This window comes from Pinus tabuliformis, chromosome 9 (assembly GCF_031772625.1).
Source record: "Pinus tabuliformis cultivar Carrire ecotype Pingquan chromosome 9, CPIR1, whole genome shotgun sequence".
NCBI lineage: Eukaryota > Viridiplantae > Streptophyta > Pinopsida > Pinales > Pinaceae > Pinus > Pinus tabuliformis.
In genome coordinates, this window is record NC_142307.1 from 1,687,042,841 (window position 1) to 1,687,066,280 (window position 23,440).

Below are 23,440 nucleotides of genomic sequence, written 5' to 3' on the forward strand. Positions count from 1 at the left end.
TGGAATTGTTATCTCAAATTCCTTCCCAGCACAATGTATAGTTTGTTTCATGGTCAATATAAAATTTGTCTCTCACGCAGACACTTATCGCTTTAGTACTTACTTTTCCAATTTTAAATTTGGTATTATAATTTTCCATTGCATTTGATTATGATTGACATAATTACACACACACACACACATCTATATATATATATATATATATATATATATATATATATTCTAGCTTCAATCCTAGTATGGTATTGTTGAGAGTATAAGCGACATCAATTTAGTTTTTCACTTTATTTATATAGTTTAATTCTACATGTGACTTCAGATTTCTGTCGGACAGTCGAATGCAAGGAGTCTCATTCCAATTTATTAGAAGATATTGTTAAGGGTTATCCCTTCGTACCATCTGAGGAGATTTCCCATTTTGACAAGCTCTGTTCCAAGGATTAATCATCCTTCTGGTAACGCTTTTCCCTTTAATCCATGCTGCAACCACCATGGTTTCAAATGGTACAATTTTTCATAAATAGTTGTCAAATAAATTCATCTTTGATTGTCTTTCTCCTGCCTAACATGAAGTTGAGAAGAACCATTAGGGAAAAAATATCTAAAAGGATAACATTTCCTTTTAATAATGAAATAAATTATGGGTCCTTTGAATCATAAAATATGGAACCATCTCTGGGTCAATTCTTCTGGAGATTTTGATTCTGTCGAAATTCAATCTCTCAAGGTTCGATCATCTGTTATGCAATCAGCTCACAAATAGAAGAAGAGATAGATCAATGACTTCAAAATTAGCCTCTTCGAGAGGGAAACCTCCTTTATATTACACAAACGAACAATTCGTGGATGATTCAAATGAGATAACATCCTTTCTATATATAGGAGTCTAAGGAATCACAATATAATTAGAGCCGACATATAAATAATCATGTATGGGCATAAAAATAACAATAGTGGGCTTCTAAGGGGCACAATAATAACAATATTGTGAGTACATAGACACAACAATAACAATAAGGGGGCTACACTAACAATAAAAATGAGCAAAGACACTAGTATTATAGGTACCTAAAATGCCCCTCTCCTTCCAAAAAGTGTTGTCCTCAACGCTTTATGGATGCTTTTGTATAAAATTATCTTCCTCCCATGTGGAATCTTCAAGGAGTAAGTTCTTCCACTTGATGAGATACTCTGAAATTGATCGATTTCATAGCTGTGGAGTTCTTGTTTCCGTGACTATTTCAGGTTCCAATACGAGTTTTTCCTTCCTCATTAAGTTCTGGAAATATTGTTTGAATTGGGAGCTTTTCACGTATAAACTTCTTTAAGAATGAAACATGGAAAAATGGGTGCACGAAGCTCCAATTTGTATGTCATCATACCAATATTTTGCAACACGTTGTAAGGACCATAATAATTTGGTGATAATTCATTATCCTTCTTAGCTTGCTTGAGGGACATTGCTTTTATGGTCATAGCTATAACAATACCCAGTCACCTACATCAAAACTTATTTTGGTACAATGTTGATCTCCCTGTTGTTTCATTATATTCTACGCCAAAGTGAGGTTATCCTTTAAGAGTTGGAGAACTTGTTTTCGATGCTCGATGTCATCTTCTGCTGGATGAACCTTAGAATGATTGTCAAATACTTTTTGGAGATATGGAGAAATAGATGATTTCGATGTTTTAACCTCTAGTGAACATAATTGTGCAATTACGTCACATTGTTTATTTCTTTAGAAGCTTTGTCATGCCATTAGAGCTGATTTTATTTCTTGTTTTCCCTACGATACCCCTTAATTCAACTTCTTTTTCATCCTCCTCTTTATAATCAATGTAAATTAATTTCTTCTCATCACACATATGACCTTTATTATATTTTCTATCACAACTGTAACAAAGCCCTTTTGTTCTTTTTTCTTCCATTTGTTGTGGTGTCAAACTTGTAGGTTGTGGAAGGCTAGGAGAAGCAACACTTCCATCTTTATAGTTGTAAGTGGTAGGCTTCCTTGTTTCCATAATTTTTCTTTGAATTTTTCTTGCCAACCTGAATGCCTTCTCCAATGAATCACATTCCCAAAAGTGAACCTCATGTTTGATGTTATCCTTTAAAGTCGCTATGAAGAAATCAATCATTTCCTCCTCTGGAATATCATTTATCCTTATATTCAATTTTTGGAAGTACTCAATGTTCTCTACCATTGAACCATTTTGTTTGAGATTTATCAATAGGCTAGAGATGGTTTTTCTCTCCTCATAATGTGCTATCATTTATTCTGTAAAAAATAACTAAGTGAAAAGTGGTTTACGAGAACAAAGACACCGATACCATACAAACTGATTTGGTTCTAAATATAAAGTTACAATATGTACCTTTTATGTGTGTTGCACATTATGGAGATCATAATATTGCTCCATCTATAGTATCCATGTTACGGGATCCTTGGCATCAAACTTCCACATATCGATCTTTGGAATATGGCGAGTCTTCAATCCAATGTTAGATTCTATGAAATCATGTAACATTTGGTATTTGAAATTTGTTCTAACTTGCAGCATTCGAAAGAAGACTCAGAGGGCTACCACAGGATCAAATTTCAGATCATCGAGATCCAAATTTATGGAGATACAACAGATTCAAAATTGAGCTCCTACAAAGCAAGAAAAAGGAGTGTCTTTAAAACAAAAAACTTTCATAAGTTTTGTTAGAAAAATATATTTGAAGTGATTTGAGGGGCATTGTGAAGCATAAATATCATTGTTTGATTCAAAAATGGCTTGAAGCAAGAAAATAGAAACACCTAGCAAGCTAACAAGGATAATAAATTATCACCAATGTACGACAGTCCTTATAAGGTGTTGCAAAAGATTGGTACTATGGCATACAAATTGGAGCTTCCTGCATCTTCCCTAGTGAACCCATTTTTTCTTGTTTCATGCTTAAAGAAGGTTATACGTGACAAGCTCCTAGTTCAAACAATATTGTCAAAACTTGACGAGGAAGGAAAAATCATATTAGAACCTGAAGCAGTCATAGAAACAACAACCCGACAGCTATGAAATCGATCAATTTCAGAGTATCTCATAAAGTGGAAGAACTTGACGAATATTTCACATGGGAGGATGAGAATTTTATACAGAGGCATCCATAACTACTCAGGCATTGAGAAAAACACTTTTTTGAAGTAGAGGGGCATGTTAGGTCCCTATAATACTAGTGTAACCCCTTATAGTTAATAGTGCAACCCTCTTATTGTATTGTTGTTCCCATGTAGTCCCCATATTGTTATTATTTGTTAGGTCCCTATACTACGAGTGTAGCCCCTTATTTTTATTAGTGCAACCCCCTTATTGTATTGTTGTGCCCATGTAGTCCCCATATTGTTATTATTGTGCCCCATGGAAGCCCACTATTGTTATTCTTGTGCCCTTACAATCTTATTGTTATGTCGACTTTGAATATATTGTGACCCCTTAAACTCCTATATATAGAAAGGAGGCCTTTTTGTTTGTATCGTCCAAGAATCTTTTATTTGTGTAATGTAAAGGAGGTTTCCCCCTCAAAGAGGCTAATTTTGAAGTCGTTGATATATCTCTTCCTCTATTTTGTGAGCTGGTTGTATAACTCCCTTTCTATATATAGGAGTCTAATGGGTCACAATATAATCAGAGCCGACATAAAAATAATAATGCAAGGGAATAACAATAACAATAAGGGGGCTACACTAACAATAAAGTGATACATTTTTGTCCTTTAATTAAATTGAGTAATTAAATAAGAAATGTCATATGAGAAAGTATCATATGAAATGAGTTAAGATCTTTTGCTCAAATGGTATTGATAATACATGGTATTGTAACAAAATCTATTTATGGATTGTCAATTGGTGATATCCCGGGTGCTTAAGAGGAATGAATGGAATTATTCACACTCACAAAAGATACAAATATTAAAATATTCATGAATTAGAGATAGAAAATTGATACTCAAAATATAAGTGAGCATACATAATTGGTTAGATTTAATTAAAAGAATTATACAACATTATTAACCCACTCTTATTGTGTTAACTCATTTTGTATTTGGTATTACAACCCTATATGAAGGATATGTGGTAAAAATATATTACTTTTACTCTAAGAACCACAAATAAAATATTAGATGTCTATATTTGATATCAACACTAAGAGATGAAGTAGTAAGTAAGAAAACCTTATATTGATCTTATAAATATTTTAATATAAAATTCATATATATATATATATATATATATATATATATATAAATAAAACAAATCCACTTATATTTATCTTAGAAATACTGTGATATAAAAATTTAATTAAAATTTTGAGTATTTATGTTAACAAACATAATTCAATATAAACTTTGTGTGTGTTAATTATAGTAAAATATTTAAATGGTTAATTAAAAGTATAATATTTAGTTTTTTTCCTAATAAAATGAGATGTGTGTGTGATTCCATTTTTTTTATTAATAATAAGATTATTCAAAGTAATAAACAAATTATTTATTATGAAAAATTAAATAATATTAAAATATATTTAAAATATATTAATAAAAAATAATATATTAATATGGACAACATGACTTATAAAGAAAATATGTTAAATGTCCATATCCATGTTAAATAAAATATTTCAATGTCTCATATATATATTTTATAAAGTTAAAATTTTTATAGCTAAAATATTTGAATAATATGACTATTTTGTATTGCCTCCAAGTATATTTTGGGTTAGTTTTGTCTAAAATCTAGCGAAGATTTGTTGGCATTGGAAATATAATTTTTGTACTCTATAAAATCAAAGTAGTCAGTGAGAGATTATAAGTGGTGATGGGGTTAAATCTCTTGAGGTGCAAACCCTTTTTAAATTTTTTCACTCTAAATGAAATTTTAATATATCAAAAAATTTCATACTTATTGATCTGTGATTAAGATAAATATATATTAATTAATTTTAGATGATATAATTATCAATATAAAAAAAAATCATATTAAATAATTATATCATAATAATTTAATAGTAAGTTTTGAAAATTTACAATAATATATCTATATATGAGTGGAATTGAAAATTAAGATGGTTCATGAATTAAATAGGGGATAAAATATAAACGCATAACGTTTTACCTAACATGTCTATGTCTTTTGCAAAACAAACAACCAAATATCTTATTGGGCTAATATTTTTAAAATATTAATTGGTTAAAGAAACATTAAATATTTTATAATTTTTAATTAAAGAAATTTAAATATTTTTTTGTATTTTAATTGCATATTTAATCCTCTTAAATTTTACTAATCCAATTTTTAAAATATAAATTTTATTTATTTATTTTTTAAAATAAATCAATAATAAACAATAAATCTCTCTTATATTATTTATTTTAATATTAAAAATCATTATTTTGATTGATTTAATTTTATAAATTTTTCATTTTTTTTATACGGCAGGTTTTTTATCTTTATTTTTATATGAAATATATAAACTTATTATTAATTTATAATATTTTGGTTAACGTTTAAATATTTTCAAATTTATTTAATTTAATATATCTTTTATAGTAGTGTAAAAAAATTCAATTTAATATATATATTTTTTTTGTTTTTGTAAGTTTGGTAAAACTATATTTTCATGGTTTCCAATTTCTTTCCAGTTCTGTGTGATTTCATTTCAATGACTATTACCAATTGAACTATCGAAAAAGGACAAAAACTTTTTTACCATAAACCAAAATTAAGTATTTAAATTTATTTTATTTTATTGTTAATTTTAAATTTTAATAAAATTATAAAAATAATATATTTTTTGTTATTGATTTAATTTTTAAAATTTCAAATTTCAATTTCATAATTTGCATAATTAGAATTAAAACATAGAAATTATCATATTACAATAATATTAATATAAGAATTAGTATTATATATATATATATATATATATATATATATATATATATATATATTAATATAAGTTTTTATTTTTATTTTATATATATATATATATATATATATATATATATATATATATATTAATATAAGTTTTTATTTTTATTATATATATATATATATATATATATATATATATATATATATATATATGTTATTTAATTAATAATTATAAAAATATAATAATATAATGTGGTTTTTTAATTATTATAAGTTTTGGAATTTTTTATTTGAATTGGACAAAAAAAATTAATCAAATCTTGTTTTGTTATTGTTTAAATTGGGTTTTTATTCATATATTTATTCAAAATTCTAGAAAAAAATATATATATAATATTTGGATAGTAAAAAATTCACAATTTGGGCGGAGGACGATGCCGATGGAAACCAGGCAAGCGGCAGGCTAGGGTTTGCAGGTGGAATAGCAGGGATCTCGGAAAGGAGCGAGCGAAGGGGGAAAGAGCAGGGGAAGTTGGAGCGGAGTGGAGGGAAGAACAAGAAACCACGCGCAGGGACGGAAATTTCTCTAGCAGCGGGTGTTGAGCACAATAATGGAAAACCGGCAAGGGAGGGGAGAGATCCCCTCCTATAAGAACATAGTTGCAGGAGAGGCAAGCGGCAGCGGTATCCAGAATGAGGCTAGGGAGAATAATAAAGAAGCACCAGTGATGGGCAAGCTGTGGCAAATGAAGACCGGAGGAAAGTGTTTACCTAGGGAACAGAAGAAACCCAGATACGTCATACCCAACAACAAGCTGGAGGAGTACAACAGTTATATGAAAGATCATGCACTGATCTGTAAGTTCGTAGGATATTGGCCCACGGAAAAATAACTATACAGGTGGATTTTCGAGAGATGGAGACCAAAGGGGCATGTAGAGCTAAAATTGGGAGCAAAAGGGTTTTTTAGAGCAATATTTGCGAATCTGGGGGATAAAGAAAGGGTTTTTGAGGAAGGACCATACTTCATGAACAACGCAGGACTGTTCATGAAATACTGGGAAGAAAGATACAATCCTGACAATGAAAAGATGCTGGAAGCCCCGATCTGGGTCAGATTGTTTGGATTACCAGTGGAATTTTGGGACCCTAAGATTATGGAAGGGATAAGTAATACGATCGGTGCCTTTGTCAAGGTAGTGGAAGCAACGAAGAAAGATAAGTATACGTCGTACGCAAGATTGTTTGTTTACATGAATATAGCTGAACCTCTGCTGGAATTCATAGAACTGGAATACCACGATGAAGTCTAGCAACAGCCATTAGATTATGAGCATATCCCCTTCAGATGCAGAAGATGCCATGAGTATGGTCATCTATACAGACAATGCCCTTTGAATAAGGAAGAAGAATACACTAGGAAAAGAGAAGAACAACAAAGGGAAACAGAGAGAACCGAGGAGAATGATAAGGGCTTCCAACAGGTTACCAGAAAGAAGAAAGCAGGTAAATAAGGAATAAGGGTGCAGACACAAATGGAGTCACTGAGCATTGAAAGTAAAAACAAGTTCAAAATCCTCCAGGACAACAGTGAAGAGGGCGAGGAAAAAGTGGCACAGGAAGAGGATCCTGAAAACGAACCCATGGAAATAATCAAGGAAACCAGAGAAAAAGATACAGGAACAAGAGAAATGTATGAAAGGCAAACAGCTGAAAAGATAGAAATACTAACGGACCAATCCCAAATGGAAACGGAAAATCAGAAAGAAAACGAGGCAGAGGAAGAAAGAATTATGAGACAACTAATTCAGGAATGGAAGAACTTAGACAAAAGATTCATACCAAACAGCCAAAAACAACTATATAAGGAGACCTTTCAAAAATATAAAGAAAGGAATGGGAAGAATATGGAAAAACAGGATACCATATCAGGAGAACAGGAAAAAGATCAGATTGGAATAGGTGGGACTGGCAAGAGCAGCAGGAAAAGAGGGAGGAAAACAATGAATGAAACGATACAAACAATTGGCGAAATATTGATAAACTCAGGTAAAGTGATACCTCTTTCCGAGGTATTTTTCCACTCCTCTAAAAAAGTTTAAAATGATTATTATCAGCTGGAATATTAGAGGTTTGAATAGTAAGGGTAAACAGAGATATATGAAAGAGAAACTAAAAAAAGACAAACCAAGCATCATGATTCTACAAGAGACAAAGATCACCATGCAGCAGATGGAAGGAATAATAAAAAATAGTAAACTCCAATATGAAGTCATGGGACAGGATGCAGTCGGTTCAGCGGGAGGCATTGCAATATTGTGGAACCCAAATGAGATAATTTTCAAGAGTGGGACCAGTATGACCAGAATCCTTACAGGCATGGGAAGAATAGTGGGGACGAAGGAAAGGGTTATCATTTCAGGGGTGTATGGTCCTCATACTCTGGGAGACAGAGAAAACTTCATTAAAAATTTGCAAGCAACTCGAAGACTTCACCCGGAGACAGCATGGATTGTAGGAGGGGACTTCAATGTAATCCGGTCCCTAAAAGAGAAAAAGGGAGGTATAAGGAAAACGGACCAATATATGGAAATGTTCAATGATATGATAGATGGTCTGAGGCTCGTTGATTTACCAACTATCAACGAAGTCTACACATGGAACAATAGGAGAGGGGGGGAAAATCAGATAGCATCCAGACTAGATCGGTTTTTAGTATCAGAAACACTTATGAACAGAGATGTTTTCGTAGAAGCAAAGATCATGTCATCTCTCGGCTCTGATCATTGGCCGATTAGATTGGAAGTGGACATTAAGGCTAATCTTGGCAAGAAGCCCTTCAGATTTGAAGCCTTCTGGCTTAGACACCTAGAATTCTTAGAAAAAATGGAAGAATGGTGGTCGCAAAGCACAGTACAGGGTAAAGGAAAAATGCATACCTTCCAACTTAAACTTAAGGAACTAAAAGGAAGGATAAAGAAATGGAACAAGGAAGAATTTGGAAATATCATGGAGGAAAAGCAGAAGTTAGAAGAAGAAATGGAAGCTTTGCAACAAAGGATAATAAATGAAGGGAGAACAGAGGAAAGCAGCAGAAAAGAAGGGATAATTTTAGGAAAACTTGAGGAGAGGAGAAAGCAGGAAGAAGTCTTATGGAGACAGAAATCTAGAATAAAATGGCTCAGGGAGGGGGAAAGGAACACTAGATTTTTTCATCAAGCAATGGTACAACACAGGCAAAGGAACAGAATATTTTCTATCAAAAACGAGAGAGGAGAGAGGATTGTTGATCAGGAAGGGATTGAAAAAGTGTTGATGGAATATCACAAAGGAATATTGACAGAACCTCAAATAGACAGGTCTGAAGCTATAAAGGAAGTTTGCACGACAATTCCTAGAATTGTTACAGAAGACCAGAATAGAGCCCTAATGAGAGCTGCTAGTATGGAAGAGGTGGAGGAAGTAGTGATGAGCATGAAGAAAGGAACAGCGCCAGGACCGGATGGTTTTACGGTCGATTTCTATCAAGCGGGCTGGCACTTCATGGGAAAGGAAATTCTGGATCTGATAGAAGAATCTCGTATAAACCAAAAGGTATGGCCAACTCTTAACTCCACTTTTTTCACTTTGATTCCTAAAAGCGATAATTCAGAGGATGCCAAGGGATTTAGACCCATTGCCCTATGTAATGTTATCTATAAAATAATTGCATCCCTGATGGCCAAAAGACTGAAACCCCTGCTAGATAGTCTGATATCCCCTGAACAAACCGGGTTCGTAGAAGGTCGACAAATTCTAGATGGTCTAGTGGTCACTCAAGAAGTAATCCACTCTTTGAAGGCAAAGAAACAAAAAGGAATGATGGTTAAATTAGACTTGTCAAAAGCTTATGATAGGATCAATTGGCAATACTTGGAAGAAATTTTGGGAAGTTGTGGTTTTGGGAGTAGGTGGATAAAGTGGGTTCACACTCTTATATCAACCCCAAACTTCTCAATTTTAATCAATGGAACCCCCTCGAAAATCTTCAAGGCTTCTAGAGGAATAAGACAAGGTGATCCCCTATCTCCTTTCCTCTTTATTCTTGCAGCAGAAGGCTTGGGCAGATACCTTAAAAAAGAAAGAGCAGCAAATAAAATCAAAGGGCTAAGACTATGGGGCAATGAACTGCCAATAACCCATCAGCAATTCGTTGATGATATCATGTTATTTGGGGAACCAACCGTAAAAGGAGTGAGAAACCTGAAGAAGGTCTTCGATTTATTTGCAGAAGCATCAGGGATGGAAATCAATAAAGAAAAATCCTGCACCTTCATATTCAATACCATAGAGCCAGTTAAAAGCCACTTGACCAGGATGCTGGATTTTAAGCAAGGGAACCTCCCAACCAAATACTTGGGAAACGTTTTGGACTTCAACTCTAAAAGACAGAAAAACTGGCAAGGAGTCCTAGAGAAATTAAAAAATAGAGTGACTAGCTGGGCTTTCAGAACCTTAAACATTGCTGGAAGGATTGTACTCGTAAAATCAGTGCTACAGGAAATCCCCATATATCCACTATCGATTATGGCAGTGCCTCAAGGGGTATGCACTAAGATCAGAGAAATCCTGAGGAAGTTCATATGGGGAGGCTCGTCCCAGCAGAAGAAGTGGGCCTTAGTATCATGGAAACATCTGACGAAACGAAAGGAGGAGGGAGGATTGGGTCTACGCGATCCGGACAAACTCAACAAGGTGCTTGGTGCAAAACTTTGGTGGCGATGGCTGAGAGGGGGCAACGATCTATGGAAACAAATATGGAGACACAAGTACGATATGCCAGATACTACAGAGAGTATTTACCGAATGCAGGAAACCCCGAAGGGATCGGCAATCTGGGATCTAGCCCGTCAAAATCGAGGTATAGTAGATAAGAACGCTTTCTGGGAAATTAGAGAAGGAGGGGAGGCCAAATTCTGGGATGAGAATTGGCAACAAAGGGAGAAAATGTGCAGAATACAAAAAATCCAGAATATACAGGATAGGATAGGAGACAATCGTATATATGTCAAAGATTATTGGAAAGAAAACGAACTGGATGGAATATGGCGGAAATGGACAACTCCAGAGGAATGGGGCATGGAGATAAATCAAGAACAACAGGAAGCGTTCATGGAAGAGGTAGAGTCCAGGAAAGTAAAAGCGCGAATGGGTAGGGATATCCTCAGATGGGGTAAGTCTATGAAAGGATCCTTTACGGTCAAGGAGGCGTACTATCTGGCAGACCATCAGGGAACCGCTGAAGAAAACCAAGAATGGAAGGTCATCTGGGGCAAAAATTGGTGGCCGAAAATTACTCTCTTTGCATGGTTAGTAGCTAAGGATAAGATCCTGACATGGGATAAACTTCAAAAGAAAGGTTTCAGTGGGCCTTCAAAATGCTACTTGTGTAATAAAGAAGCGGAAACTCAAGAGCACCTACTAATCAAGTGTGTTTATGCCAGGAACCTGTGGATGGAAATCGGGAAATTATTCCAGAAACCTGAGAGGTCTCCGAGAGAAACAAATGAAGTGATTTTTCAATGGCAGAAAGAAAAATTCCAATGTAAAGTAATCCGAAAGGCCTGGGATCTCATTGCCGGTTTTATGATTTGGATGGTATGGAAAGAAAGGAACCGCAGAGTTTTCCAAGACAAAGCTAAAAACACGGTAACAATATGGGACAGAGTAGTGAACTTAACTAGAGAATCAATTTTGGTAGAGAAGTGGGATGCGGAAGACTGGAAAGCAGACCAGGGAGAGGAGCAAATTCTAAAGAACCTAAATTTGAATTTTGAAATGGTGCATAACAAAAAAATTGATAGATTTATTACGAGACCTCAAAGCCACGACAAGTTTGCATACCCCAAAGACAACTTTATGAAATTGAACTTTGATGGGGCTTCAAAGGGGAACCCAGGTAATGCTGGATTCGGGGGAATCTTCCGAGATAGCCAGAGAAACACCAGATGGATCTATGCAGAGTGGGGTGGCGAGATGACAAATAATGAAGCCGAATTATGGGCAATTCACCAGGGTTTGAGAATTGCGATCCGAAACGGCTATAGAAAACTGGAAATAGAAGGAGATTCCCAGATGGCAATTGAAATCCTCAAGAAACTGAATAATGGGAAGAATTGGGAGCAGGTCACCAATAGTTGGCGCATCGCAGGGATCATTCAAGAAATAGCAACCTTCTGAAAAAAATTGAATATAAAATCTTCAATCATGTGAAAAGGAGTGGAAACCGAGAGGAAGATTTCCTTGCGAATTGGGGTTGCAAGGATCGAAGCGGCAAGATTGACAATCAGTGGAGAACGGTGCAGCCCAACAGAGAGTGGGAGGAATTGACCAGTATCATTAATTATGACCATGAACAAGCAACGAATGAAAACAATGAACAAGCAACAAACGAGAATCATAGCATTCGTGCGACGGGCAGGTGAGATGGATCGGCAAGCCCAGACATTTAATGAATGTCAGATAAGGCGAAGAAAGGATATCATGGACAGGCATGCTGTAGTACAGCAGGAGTGTACGGCGACAGGAAGGAAGAAACCACCTCGCAGCAAGACAATTAACGCAAGTGATTGGAGTGGAGGAAAAAGAGGTATGTCAGAATCCATAAATGGAAATGAAGTAAGTCGGACAGTTGATAGGAAAGGCAGAGGGCGAATCAACAGGTGGCATCAAAAGGCCAAGTTGATAGGCAAGAGGAGTAGGGAAAGAAAGATTATAAATGAGCGGCAACAAGGGATTCAACAGCAAGAAAACTGCCTAGCAACCCAAAGAGCAAGGAGAGGAACGGAGGTGGTGAGCTGTTACAGAGAGAGGTTACGCCGAAAACCTACTGAGGCTGCCATGGAAACTAGAAAGAGAGCAAGGATTACAGAAGAAATGGAAGCCGAGGTAGGCAGAGAAAGCGATAGAAAAGGCAAGGCGATTGCGAAGGAAGAGACAATTGAAGAAATATATGAAGTTTACGATGATTTTGAGGAGGAGGAGGACTGGCAAGATAAATGCAGACGGGATAAGGAGCATAGTAGAACTGTAGAAGGATGGGAGAACCAGCAAAACAACGATGAGCAGCCGGGACAACGGGGAGGAAGGGTAAGGCAGAGTGGCAGACGGAGGGGAAGCAGACATGCTGGAAGTGGGACGGAACCGAGCAGCACGAGAGGTAGAGGAGCGAGCAGGTACCGAGGAGCAAGGGGAGGACGACGGGGGCAGAGGGGGAGACTGGGAGCAAGGGGAGGACGACGGGGGCAGAGGGGGAGACCGGGCAAAAAGACAAGCCAGTCGCTAGACAGGAAAATCCAGCAAGCAGAGAAGGCATATAAACAGAACACGAGCCCCAGAATCAGAAGAATTATCCAGAATATGGAGGAAGACGCCATTCAAGCTCAGTCGGATTCCGAGATGGAGGACTGGGAGTTCCTTCTCCACGACCCTGGTAACACTAGGGGCAGAATGTCTTTATTTAAACAGTCCCTTCATATATACTTGGTAATGAAAAGATTGCTGGCCAAAGCTCTGGAGCAAGCTGCAACAGAGATGGCTGAACTTGCGCAGGGGGTTCCCAACCTGAGGAGGGAGCTCCAAATTATCCAGATTTCCTTGGTGATGCAGGAGAAGAAGCTGGACGAGATCCAGCAACTGATAAAGGAAGGAAATCAGAATGCAAACAAGGAGACTACCCAGCAGGCAGAAGCTGAGTAATTTCATATATATTTTTTAATTTTGATGAAAATACATAGTATAGATAATTCCAGTGTGTTCCAAGTATTAGATGTTGAAATCTGTTATATGCAAGTAAGTACGACTAGAAACCTGAAAGACTGCTTAGTGTATTTAGCTTGGACAACCAAACTATGGATCTTTTATTTTTGGGCGGCTATTAAGAACTTCAGGTGGCTTAAATACTCGGTTTCCTCAAGAGGGCGAGTGGAAGGCAACCTTATTTTGATATGTATTTTGATTTGAAGTAATAGAAAAAAGAGAACAACACCTTAGCCTACAAAAAAAAATAAAAAAAAAATTCACAATTTAAATTTATAATTTTAAATTCCAACTAATCTTTGTCAACAAATTAAACTAAAAAATATTAGGGAGAAAATAGGAACAATCCATCTCAAAGAAACAATGATATAATCACAATCCATGTTGGGGACCAACTGCAAGTATCCTCTCGTCAACAAAAACAAGTATCCTCTCGTCAACAAGAAAAGGAAGGCCACTAACCATCCGTGCATTCAATGTGGAAATGCATTTTGGTTTACATGGAGTGGACGCAACCTGAACTTTGAAATGACGGAGGCTGCGATGTATTTCATCTGAATAAACGCCATTTCTTTGCCCGGACACAAGCGAACTCCGCCTAATTGGAACACTGCAAACTTGAACGGGTCTCTGCGGAACTCCGCCTTCGTCATCGTATTGGAGGCAGTCGGCACCCTGGAGGGTCTCCATCCGACCCATGGCGTACGGCTGGTAAGTGACCCGGTTCCCCTTTCCCACAAATGTCCCGTCTGGCAGGAGGTCCTCGTGCAGGGCGTGCTTGGAGTCGAAGGGAACCGGGAGGTAAAGTCTCATGGATTCGCCCTTGGGATAATTATCGAATTGCGTCTTGAGAATGTGCTCGATATTCGTGGGATTTTTGGTTACCAGCGTCCGAACTCCCTCGATGGTCTGTGTAGGAGACTTTGCCAACATCCTGGCATACCATTCCAGCAGCAGGCCGTTGCCTCTCTTCTTCCATAAAGAAATCAACGAACCCACCACCGGATAGATTTTCGGACCGTAAACGGCCTGCAACTTGGGATTGCTACAACGGCTAAGGAGACATTTATATGTACAGAAAATGCAAAACGAGAGCAAGCCAAACATAAACGCGGTATGAAAGAGAAGAGGAAGCTGCTGGAATTCGATTGAGACTTGTTTCATGGCTCCTCCTTCTGATATATCCCTTTTCCTAAAAAGATAGGGGCTATGAACGAGACAGTGCCTCTCTGTTAGTGATCATCCAAATACGCTGAAAAAACAAACCTCCATTAATGTTCGAGTAGGAGCATGGCAATTATTTAGTCTGTAGGTCGCTTCTCTGAACCTGGACTATGATCCATGAGTCATGACATGGATGAACCAAAACGGTTATGAATCCGCAATTTCCAGTGGGCTGCTGAGTGGATTCAGAAACTGTGTGTTATTTGCTAATGATAGAGACCTGATGTTACTAGTCGTAGGAGGTGACGTTGTGATGGACTTCCTAATTATTGCCCAACTTCAGAGGATGGACCCGGGCCATTGTCGGGTACAAATGTAAAGCAATAACGTAGTGAATTTTTTTTTGAAAGAACATAAATATACTTTGTTGTGTTTGGTAATATTCTAGGGTACTCCGTATTGGATTGAAATATATTAGAAGAAGGATTGTAGTCGTTTTATCATATGACTTGGGTGGTACAAGAAGGATTGCAGTCGTTTTATCATATGAGTTCGGTGGTACATTGAAATATATCTTACAAGTTTTATGGTAGTAATTCATTTTTGTTGGTCACCTAATCCGTTATTTCATAAATTCAATTTAAATATATGTATTTTTAATGTTATTCTATATGCACAAGTTATTTTATTCAATTTTTCTTGTAAAATTATGATTGTTTTTATTTCATCTTATATTTTAAATCTCAAAGCGTCAATTTAGTAAGGAGAGGCCTAGCAAAGTCATTAGAGAAAATGTTTATAATTATTTGAATTTAATAGAAAAAAAAGAGTTATAGAATGTAAAATAGATTTAGTTATAATGTTTCCAAACAAATTTAAAAATATAAAAAAAAATAAAAAAATATTAAAGTTTGAAATTAGTTAGAAATAATAAAATGTATGATAAAAGAAATAGAAAAAAACTACATTTTGAGAGACAATATTAAAGAGTTAAAAGAAAAATCAAATAGAAATCTTGCCTTAAGCAGTACAAATAATCAATTAGGCAACAAACCAATCTAAGAGGAAATGAACAAGCTAATTGAGATAGATAAGGAGTGTAATAAAAAAGCCTTTAAATTTATAATTGCTAGTATAAAAAAATTGCAAATAACAAATTAGGAAACAAACCAATCAAAGAGGAAATGAAAAAACTTATCTCACGAAAGAAAAGATGTTGGGAAACATAATCAAGTATAAAGATAGATTGATACATGTTAGGGTAAGTTGTGAAGATCATAAATTTGGCATGTTCAAGAAATATCCAAGCCTAAAAGAGACAATAATCTTTATAAATGGGGATTTTATCCCAATAGACGAAGATGAATTAAGGAAGAAGGTTCGAAAGGTCAAGGAAGTTAGGAAGGAATGAAAATGGACAATTATTTGAAATAGGAGACTTATTATAAGAAATAAATACCAAAAACGAGTAATAAATAGGGATTTAGAACACTCTAGATCCTCTTTTGAGAGTGTTGTGGCATTCCATGGTGTAAATGCCCTGTGTTAATGTCGATCCCAAAAGAAATTAATTTTAGTTTTTACTTGAAACTTGGGAGCATGATCAACCTAAGGTCCCTCACATAGATGGATTCATTTTGTGTTCAACATGGAACATGAAATCCTCTCACGAAATAATTCGAGGAATAACCTATCACATAAAAAATAATGTTTTTCCTCACACTTGAATTCATAAGATAAACCTCCTCAATTGCTGCACTTTGATTGAAGTCTCAGACATTAATGCTAAAAGGATTTATATCACAATTTATTATTTCATGCCTACCAACTCTACCTTTTAGAAGAAAAGAAATCTAGATAAGAATTTCCCTTATAACACCTTAGAGAAGGATATTCATAGTCTAAGAAATTGAGGTAGTATCCACTCGTTAGGAAACATTCATGTTATAACTGCATCTAGTGAGGCTATTCTTTTGAGTTATAATTCAAACCCCAATCCTCTTTGGCTAGATAACGACCTTGAGATAACACCTAGATTCAAAAAAGAAATGAAGACCTAATGGAGATTTTATTTGTATCGAATTAGTCAAATTTTATAGTTCTCAAGATTTTATAATTTGTAATTGTGTAATCAACTCGCAAAACTCCAACTAAATTATTTTTGTTCATGGTCTTAGAAGTAGTGTCATGGATTATGTGATATTTTATATCCATGTTTCCAACTAAATTGTAAAATTTGACCTCTTAAATGACCATGATATTTACACTAATCATATACATTTAACCTTAACTCTAAGATTTACATGCAAAACAAGCACATGCTTGAGAATCCACCGACTTGAGAGTCAAATCCACCTACTTTTGGACAAGATTAAAATGTACCTCTTATTAAAGGATTTAAATATGGAATTGTACCTACTAAATTGTAAGAATATCATTGTAAGCATCTATCATAATTTCACTAGAACCCTTTCCGCTACCATTACCAGTTCTCTACTAAGGTGTCATATAAAAAGTATAATAGAACCACAAACCCTTGGAATGATAATGATTGTAAAATTGTTGAAAAGATGATTAGGGATGCTCCTAATGAAACCTTGAAACATGATAAGCTAAATGTGTACAAATATCTTAATAAAATAAAAAGAATGTACTATATAAGTATCAAGAAAAAGAAGTTACTACAACTCTCTAATTTTTACACTAGAAAGTTTTGGAGGAAAATTATGACTCGTAGGACTAAATAAAATCATTTGATTCCCTTGATGAAATTTATTATTTACCTTGAAATCCTCTATGAATCCCCTAATTCCACAGATACAATTTTGAATACCCCTATAGAGGATTATCTCTTGTTTTTTAATACATTGAAATTGAGATTTAATAGTTCATGAATGCAAAAGCTAAGGACATTGAAGGCTACCAAGATGAAGCTTTTAAAATGGTAGAAACTATCCTCATCCCATACATACATAAGATCTTTAATTTCATAGTGAAGAAATGCTTCTCTAAGCCTTGGATGTGGAGCCTTATAGTACCATCTTTAATAGTGAAGATACATCATTCCCTCAAATTACAGGACCATTATGATTAAATAGATTTTATCCAAGTTGTATGGGCATATTTTGGAAAAGAAGATTAACCTTTCACTTGAAAGCAATGGTAGAAGAGCTAAAGGCCAATTTGGATTTAGGAGATGTCACTCAACCATGTACCATCTTGTTACCATTAGGATAAATGTAGAGGAATTGATCTCTTATTTTCTTTTGTTATCTTTAGAAAATCTTTTGACACTATTCCTAGAACAAAGATGTGGAAGAAGCTATAAGAGATAATGGTTCCTCTCGAGTTGAGGGATATTGTCAGAACGCTATACGAGAATTTCATTTCCACTCTTAGGACCATTGAGGGTTTTTTGAAGGAGATTGAATGTGATATTGGAGCCAAGGAAGGGTGTCCCTTATCCCTCGCCCTTTTTAGCATATACATTGATAAGCTAGAAGAGATTTTGGAAGATTTGGGTTGTGTTGACACCATGTTCACTAGTTGATCCAGGTGGATATTGCTGGCCACCTGCCAAGTCCACCTGGACCCCCACCATTGTCTTTCTCAGCATTTTCAGTTTCCTTAATTGTAGCACAACTTACTATTTTTAGCAGGTTTTCGGGTCCTGAACTTCCGGAGCCGTTTTGAGGCCCTAAACGACGTTTTTTGGGGAATCCGAGGGCAACATGATGTTGCTCGTTCCAACAATGATAGTTCTCGGATAGATCTTTCTAATGAGTTATTGTACGCATCAAACGGAGATCATATGCCAAAGTTACGACCCCGGGAAGTTGATGTACCAACTTACCCCCAAACGGGGCCCACAGTTTGGCGTTTCATCTCCTAGGGTTAGGTTTTGGAATGTTAAGGGTTTTCCATTGTTTCTCAACAATAAATAGGCCTTCGAGCCTCATCGTAACACAGTTCAGAGGCATGTAGCCATCACATCTCTTCTCAGAGATAAGCTACCATCGCCCTAGCTGGTTTATTTCCATTTCTGGTTGTAAGCATATTTCAGTATTTTCCATTAATGAAATGAAGTATTATTTCCGCTGCATCTTTGTGTATATGGTTATCTCTATAATTTGTTGCGTTCCTGTTTAAATCCGGATCACTAGTATGGTTATAACACTTTACACTTCTTCTAATGACATTTCTCTTTTGTAAATTAGTCATTATAATCTTTGCAAGAAACTCATAATCCTCATATATTTATTCTCCAATATGAGTATGAATATTAATACAGATAGAACTAAATCCATGATAACTAAATCCTAAAAGGTTACCCATGATACTTTCCTTTCTCACAATAAATTTTGAAGTTCCTTCTTACAAATATCTTGGAATTGACATCCGTCATAGGCTCAATTAGAATTATATCATTGAGAAAATATAAATGGAGGTTGAAAATATTACTATGGGCTTGAAAACAATTGTAAGTCGCCATATCTTTGGATTTAGGATAAAAATAAATATCCTATTTAAGATTCTTACCACTCCTAATATTTTATATGGATGTAAGGTTTCATGTTATAGTACATATAGAAAGTTTCATATGAATAGTGAATACATCCAAAACAATTTTATAACCTACAACTTTTAAAGGAAATACTCCCTACATCAACATCCTGATCAAAGAAAGTATTTCCCCATTAAAAGCATGTCTATGACTAGGGAGCTTATGTAGAAGAAAATGTTATACAACATGGATTCCAAGAGGTTTCCTAAAATTTCTCTTAACTCTAGCCAAAACTCCCACCATCCGCTCAAATGAGGATGGCATTAGGATGCCTGATATTGGCTAGATTATTAACGAATAAAGGATGTGATCATATTGTAGAATTCAGATAATATTAAAAATATTATCACTTCCAAATTTATGGAGAAATTGTGGGGCAATAAAGAAATAGAGGGAAAAAAAAGCTAAGATATGATAAGGATGTGATCAACCCCAAATTTAAAAGCTAAAATTATATTTTTGCCTTGACTACTGTTAACAAGAAAATGAACATTTCTAAGATAAGAACTAATTCTAATGAGTGTCATAGTTGAATTGTGCATTAAACAGTTCCAAAAATGTCATGGGATGAAAGAGTTTTTCACTTGTGTGATCGAAAAAGAATTGAAGATAAAAAAAACACCTTTGTCTCAAATTTCCCATCTTATACTAACATTCGATCTAATTTTCAAAATATTTTCACAATACCAACTTGACCTTTTAATTGAAGGAAACTATGATGATGTGAGAACACTTCTCTAACTTCTTTTTTACAATAGAACTAAAATGTTAAGGAATTGTAATTAATTTCTTTCCTTGGTAAGCTACAATAGGTCATATAAGTCTTAGTGGAGGTTCATCATCATCATCACCACCACCACCACTTAGAAAGATAGTTTAACTTCATAAAAGACTTAAAAGAGAGTCTTCTCTAACTTCTTTTTTTAACATAGAACTAAAATGTTAAGGAATTGTAATTAATTTCTTTCCTTGGTAAGGTACAATAGGTCATATAAGTCTTAGTGGAGGTTCACCACCACCACCACCACCACCACCGCTTAGAAATATAGTTTAACTTCATAGAAAACTTAAAAGGGAGTAAGAAAAGATTTTGTAAAATAATATTTTATATTTAGAAAATATAAATAAAAATTATATTAGAAGTATAAATTAAATATTTAATATTTTTATATAATAAATTTTAAATGAGATAAATTTACTTTAATAAATTGAAACATTTGTGAAAATATAATATATAAAATAAAAATACCATTGAATTTATCTAAAACATTATAAAATTAAAATAATAATAATATATTAAATATTTTATTTGTAAAAATTACAAATAATTTTTTTATGCATTAGAAATGAAATATTTGTGTGTGGGGGAGGGGAAGAGGAAGAGAGAGGGGATGGTATTAAGTATTTTTTCAACTGAATAAATTCTATAACAAAAAAAATGATAATTATTTTAAATATTTATAATGAATTTAAATTTTAATATATGATTTTTTTTTGTTATTTTACTTCATCGGGATTCGAATTTTGAAATTTATTATTTACATAACACTTCATGTTATAGCGATCACTTTAATTTTTAATTATAAATATTTCATAATAAATGATTAAAAAAATGAAATATATTTACTATTATAGCAAACATTTTAGCTATAAAAAAAGTTGTTTCTTTATCCTTAATTAGTGAGAATAATTCTAAAAACACCGAAAATGATAACCATTTTCTTTACAAACTTATTATTTAAAATAATCACAAAATTATTTTAAAAAGACTTAAATTTTTAAAATAATTTATAGTGAAAATATAATCATTCTTAATTTAAGAAATAATGTAATGAGTGAATGGGAGTTAGGATTGAGGGTTGTAGCAATGGCGGCGAGAGATAATTTCACTTATGCTTTCATGGAAATGCAGGGTTTGTGGTTATCTTCTGTTAGTGAGTGGTGGACATTGTCTTTCGTGGGGAATATTGACACTCTATTCATGTTCTTTGTCTTTAGGTCATCAAGTTTTTTATTTTTATTTTTATTTTATTATTTGCTGAGGTGGTGAAGTGGAACTCTTCATAGTCCCGTTTACTTTGATTTTGGGTGGAGGTTTTACACTAAAACAATTTTCTTTACATGGTCCTATCATTGTCTGTTAATCTTAGGTGGAGGTTTTCGAACAAACCCTAGTGATTTTTACTCATGGGTTTTGTCGGATGTGCTAATATGGCATGTTTTCTGAGGTGAACATGGCAAATCTTGATCAATTGACTACAATTTGATATCCCCTTTCGAGGGTTCCACATTTTTTAGGCGAGGGATAATTAAACCATTTGGTGAAGGGTGTAGTAACCACATTGAAAATATTGAAGGGTGTTTTCTCGTCTCCATTGGCCTAAGGTGGTCAAAGTTTTGTTCAATATCTGGGATGCTTATTTCGTCAAATGCTGGATTTTTTCTTCAACACCTGGTGGTTTATAGGTAAACTATATTATTGCTCCTTTACATTTCACTGAAGGAAATTTTACATGTGGTTTTCCTTCTTCAGTTCCACCCTTGCCTAGATCTAGTTCGATGGGGTTCTATGGGTCATTTTCAACTGAATTTTTGGATTTGGGAGCCCCATTTTCATCATTCAATTATTGTTTGTTCTCATTTTTGGGGGTGGTTTTCTTGTTGCGCTAGAGGGTCATTCAAATAATCCTACAATTCTTGTGCCTTTATATCCTACTAGGGTTTATTCTACTCGCTACCTTGGGTCTAAGGAGGGTCATGCACATGCTGAGGATGGGTCATGTCAAGTGGCTCTAGAGGTGGGATTGGACACCCCTAACCCTTTTGATTCGGGTGACAAAGGGATTAATTTTGAGAAAAAGAAGAAGTTAAGGGTTATAAAGAAGGATTCTTTTTTGAATCCCTACAATTAATGCCTTAAGAATGACACTGAAATGCCTTGGGTTGCAGATCTTGTAGAACAATCTTTGGATGGGAAAAGGTTCTATAAAGAAACTAACATAGAGTGGTAGGATCACTTTTTATTTGTAAGTGTTATTGAGGTCCTACATATTTATATTTTGGAAAAAATATTGATATAACCTATTTTTGAGATTCATGAGACACAACATTTTGTGGCTAAACATGTTTGACCCATTGAATCGACCCCTATTATCTTCATATTTTAGTCTTTGACCTTTGATACAAGTAGGGAATGACTTGATGTTGTATATTTTTGGTTATATTTCCAGGACTTCCTACACACATGTGGAGTACCCATAGCTTTGCAAACCTAGGGAACAATTTGGGTTATTTTTTGGAGACCAATTACTCATTTTTGTTGTCGCGGGACTTAATAGTTGCTCAAATTATTGTCAATCTCAACCTTAGAGAGAAGCTTCATGAACAAATGAACATTGGAACTAATGGGGTTCAATTACAAAATATTGATTACGAAGGGCTTCTGATCCATTTCCAGCGGTGCCACAACTATGGACATTTGGTCCAAAGTTGTAGACTTCCCTTCAAAAATGGTTCGAGCTTTGCTCAAGGTTCCAAAAAATAGAGGACGAAGGAAGGAGTGTCGGATGTTTTTGGGGGTGGTTTTAATGACTTGTTGGCAGAGGATCCTTTGACATCATTGGGCTATTCCTAACTTGATGTTCACTGATCCATTTTTCTCTAGCTTGGATGTGCATGTAATGGCTCCCTTATCATCTGCTCATATGTTAGAGGTACAACCCCTTGATCAAGGTACCATTGATAGTCTTCGTCATGTCTCTTTTCTTGTTAGTTCATTTTGGGATCTTGGTATGAATCAATATTTTTTGTGGATGCGTTTTATGTGGTTGTTTCTCCAAAGTTTTTTTCTTCCTTTTCCCGTGTAAAATATACCTGCACTATCCCCTCTAGGTCCATAGGATACTCTTTTCCTAGTGAATCAATTACATTAGGGTTTCTTGGCATATTGTAAAACAATGATATCCTTCATAACCTCATGTCAAGGATTATTCTATCTATA

The 23,440-nt window shown here is 34.8% G+C and overlaps 2 protein-coding genes across 2 annotated transcripts; one reads left to right on the top strand and one right to left on the bottom strand.

The window, feature by feature from the left end:
• Window positions 1–8,189: 8,189 nt before the first annotated feature.
• On the top strand, window positions 8,190–12,134 carry LOC149155360 (uncharacterized). The gene is made up of 2 exons (XM_089444408.1): window positions 8,190–8,835; window positions 9,259–12,134. The coding sequence occupies exons 1-2, from the start codon at window positions 8,190–8,192 to the stop codon at window positions 12,132–12,134; spliced, it is 3,522 nt and encodes a 1,173-aa protein (XP_089300534.1).
• A 1,950-nt stretch (window positions 12,135–14,084) lies between these two features.
• LOC149155361 (cytochrome P450 94B3-like) lies at window positions 14,085–14,819 on the bottom strand. Its single transcript, XM_089444409.1, has one exon. It carries the CDS (start codon window positions 14,817–14,819, stop codon window positions 14,085–14,087), a length of 735 nt encoding a protein of 244 aa, XP_089300535.1.
• Window positions 14,820–23,440: the final 8,621 nt, after the last annotated feature.

Coding starts and splice junctions, on each gene's coding strand:
- LOC149155360 (XM_089444408.1), top strand. CDS start 8,190: ATGGGACAGGATGCAGTCGGTTCAGCGGGAGGCATTGCAATATTGTGG. Junction 8,836..9,258: donor GTCGCAAAGCACAGTACAGG/GTAAAGGAAAAA, acceptor GAATATTGACAG/AACCTCAAATAGACAGGTCT.
- LOC149155361 (XM_089444409.1), bottom strand. CDS start 14,819: ATGTTTGGCTTGCTCTCGTTTTGCATTTTCTGTACATATAAATGTCTC.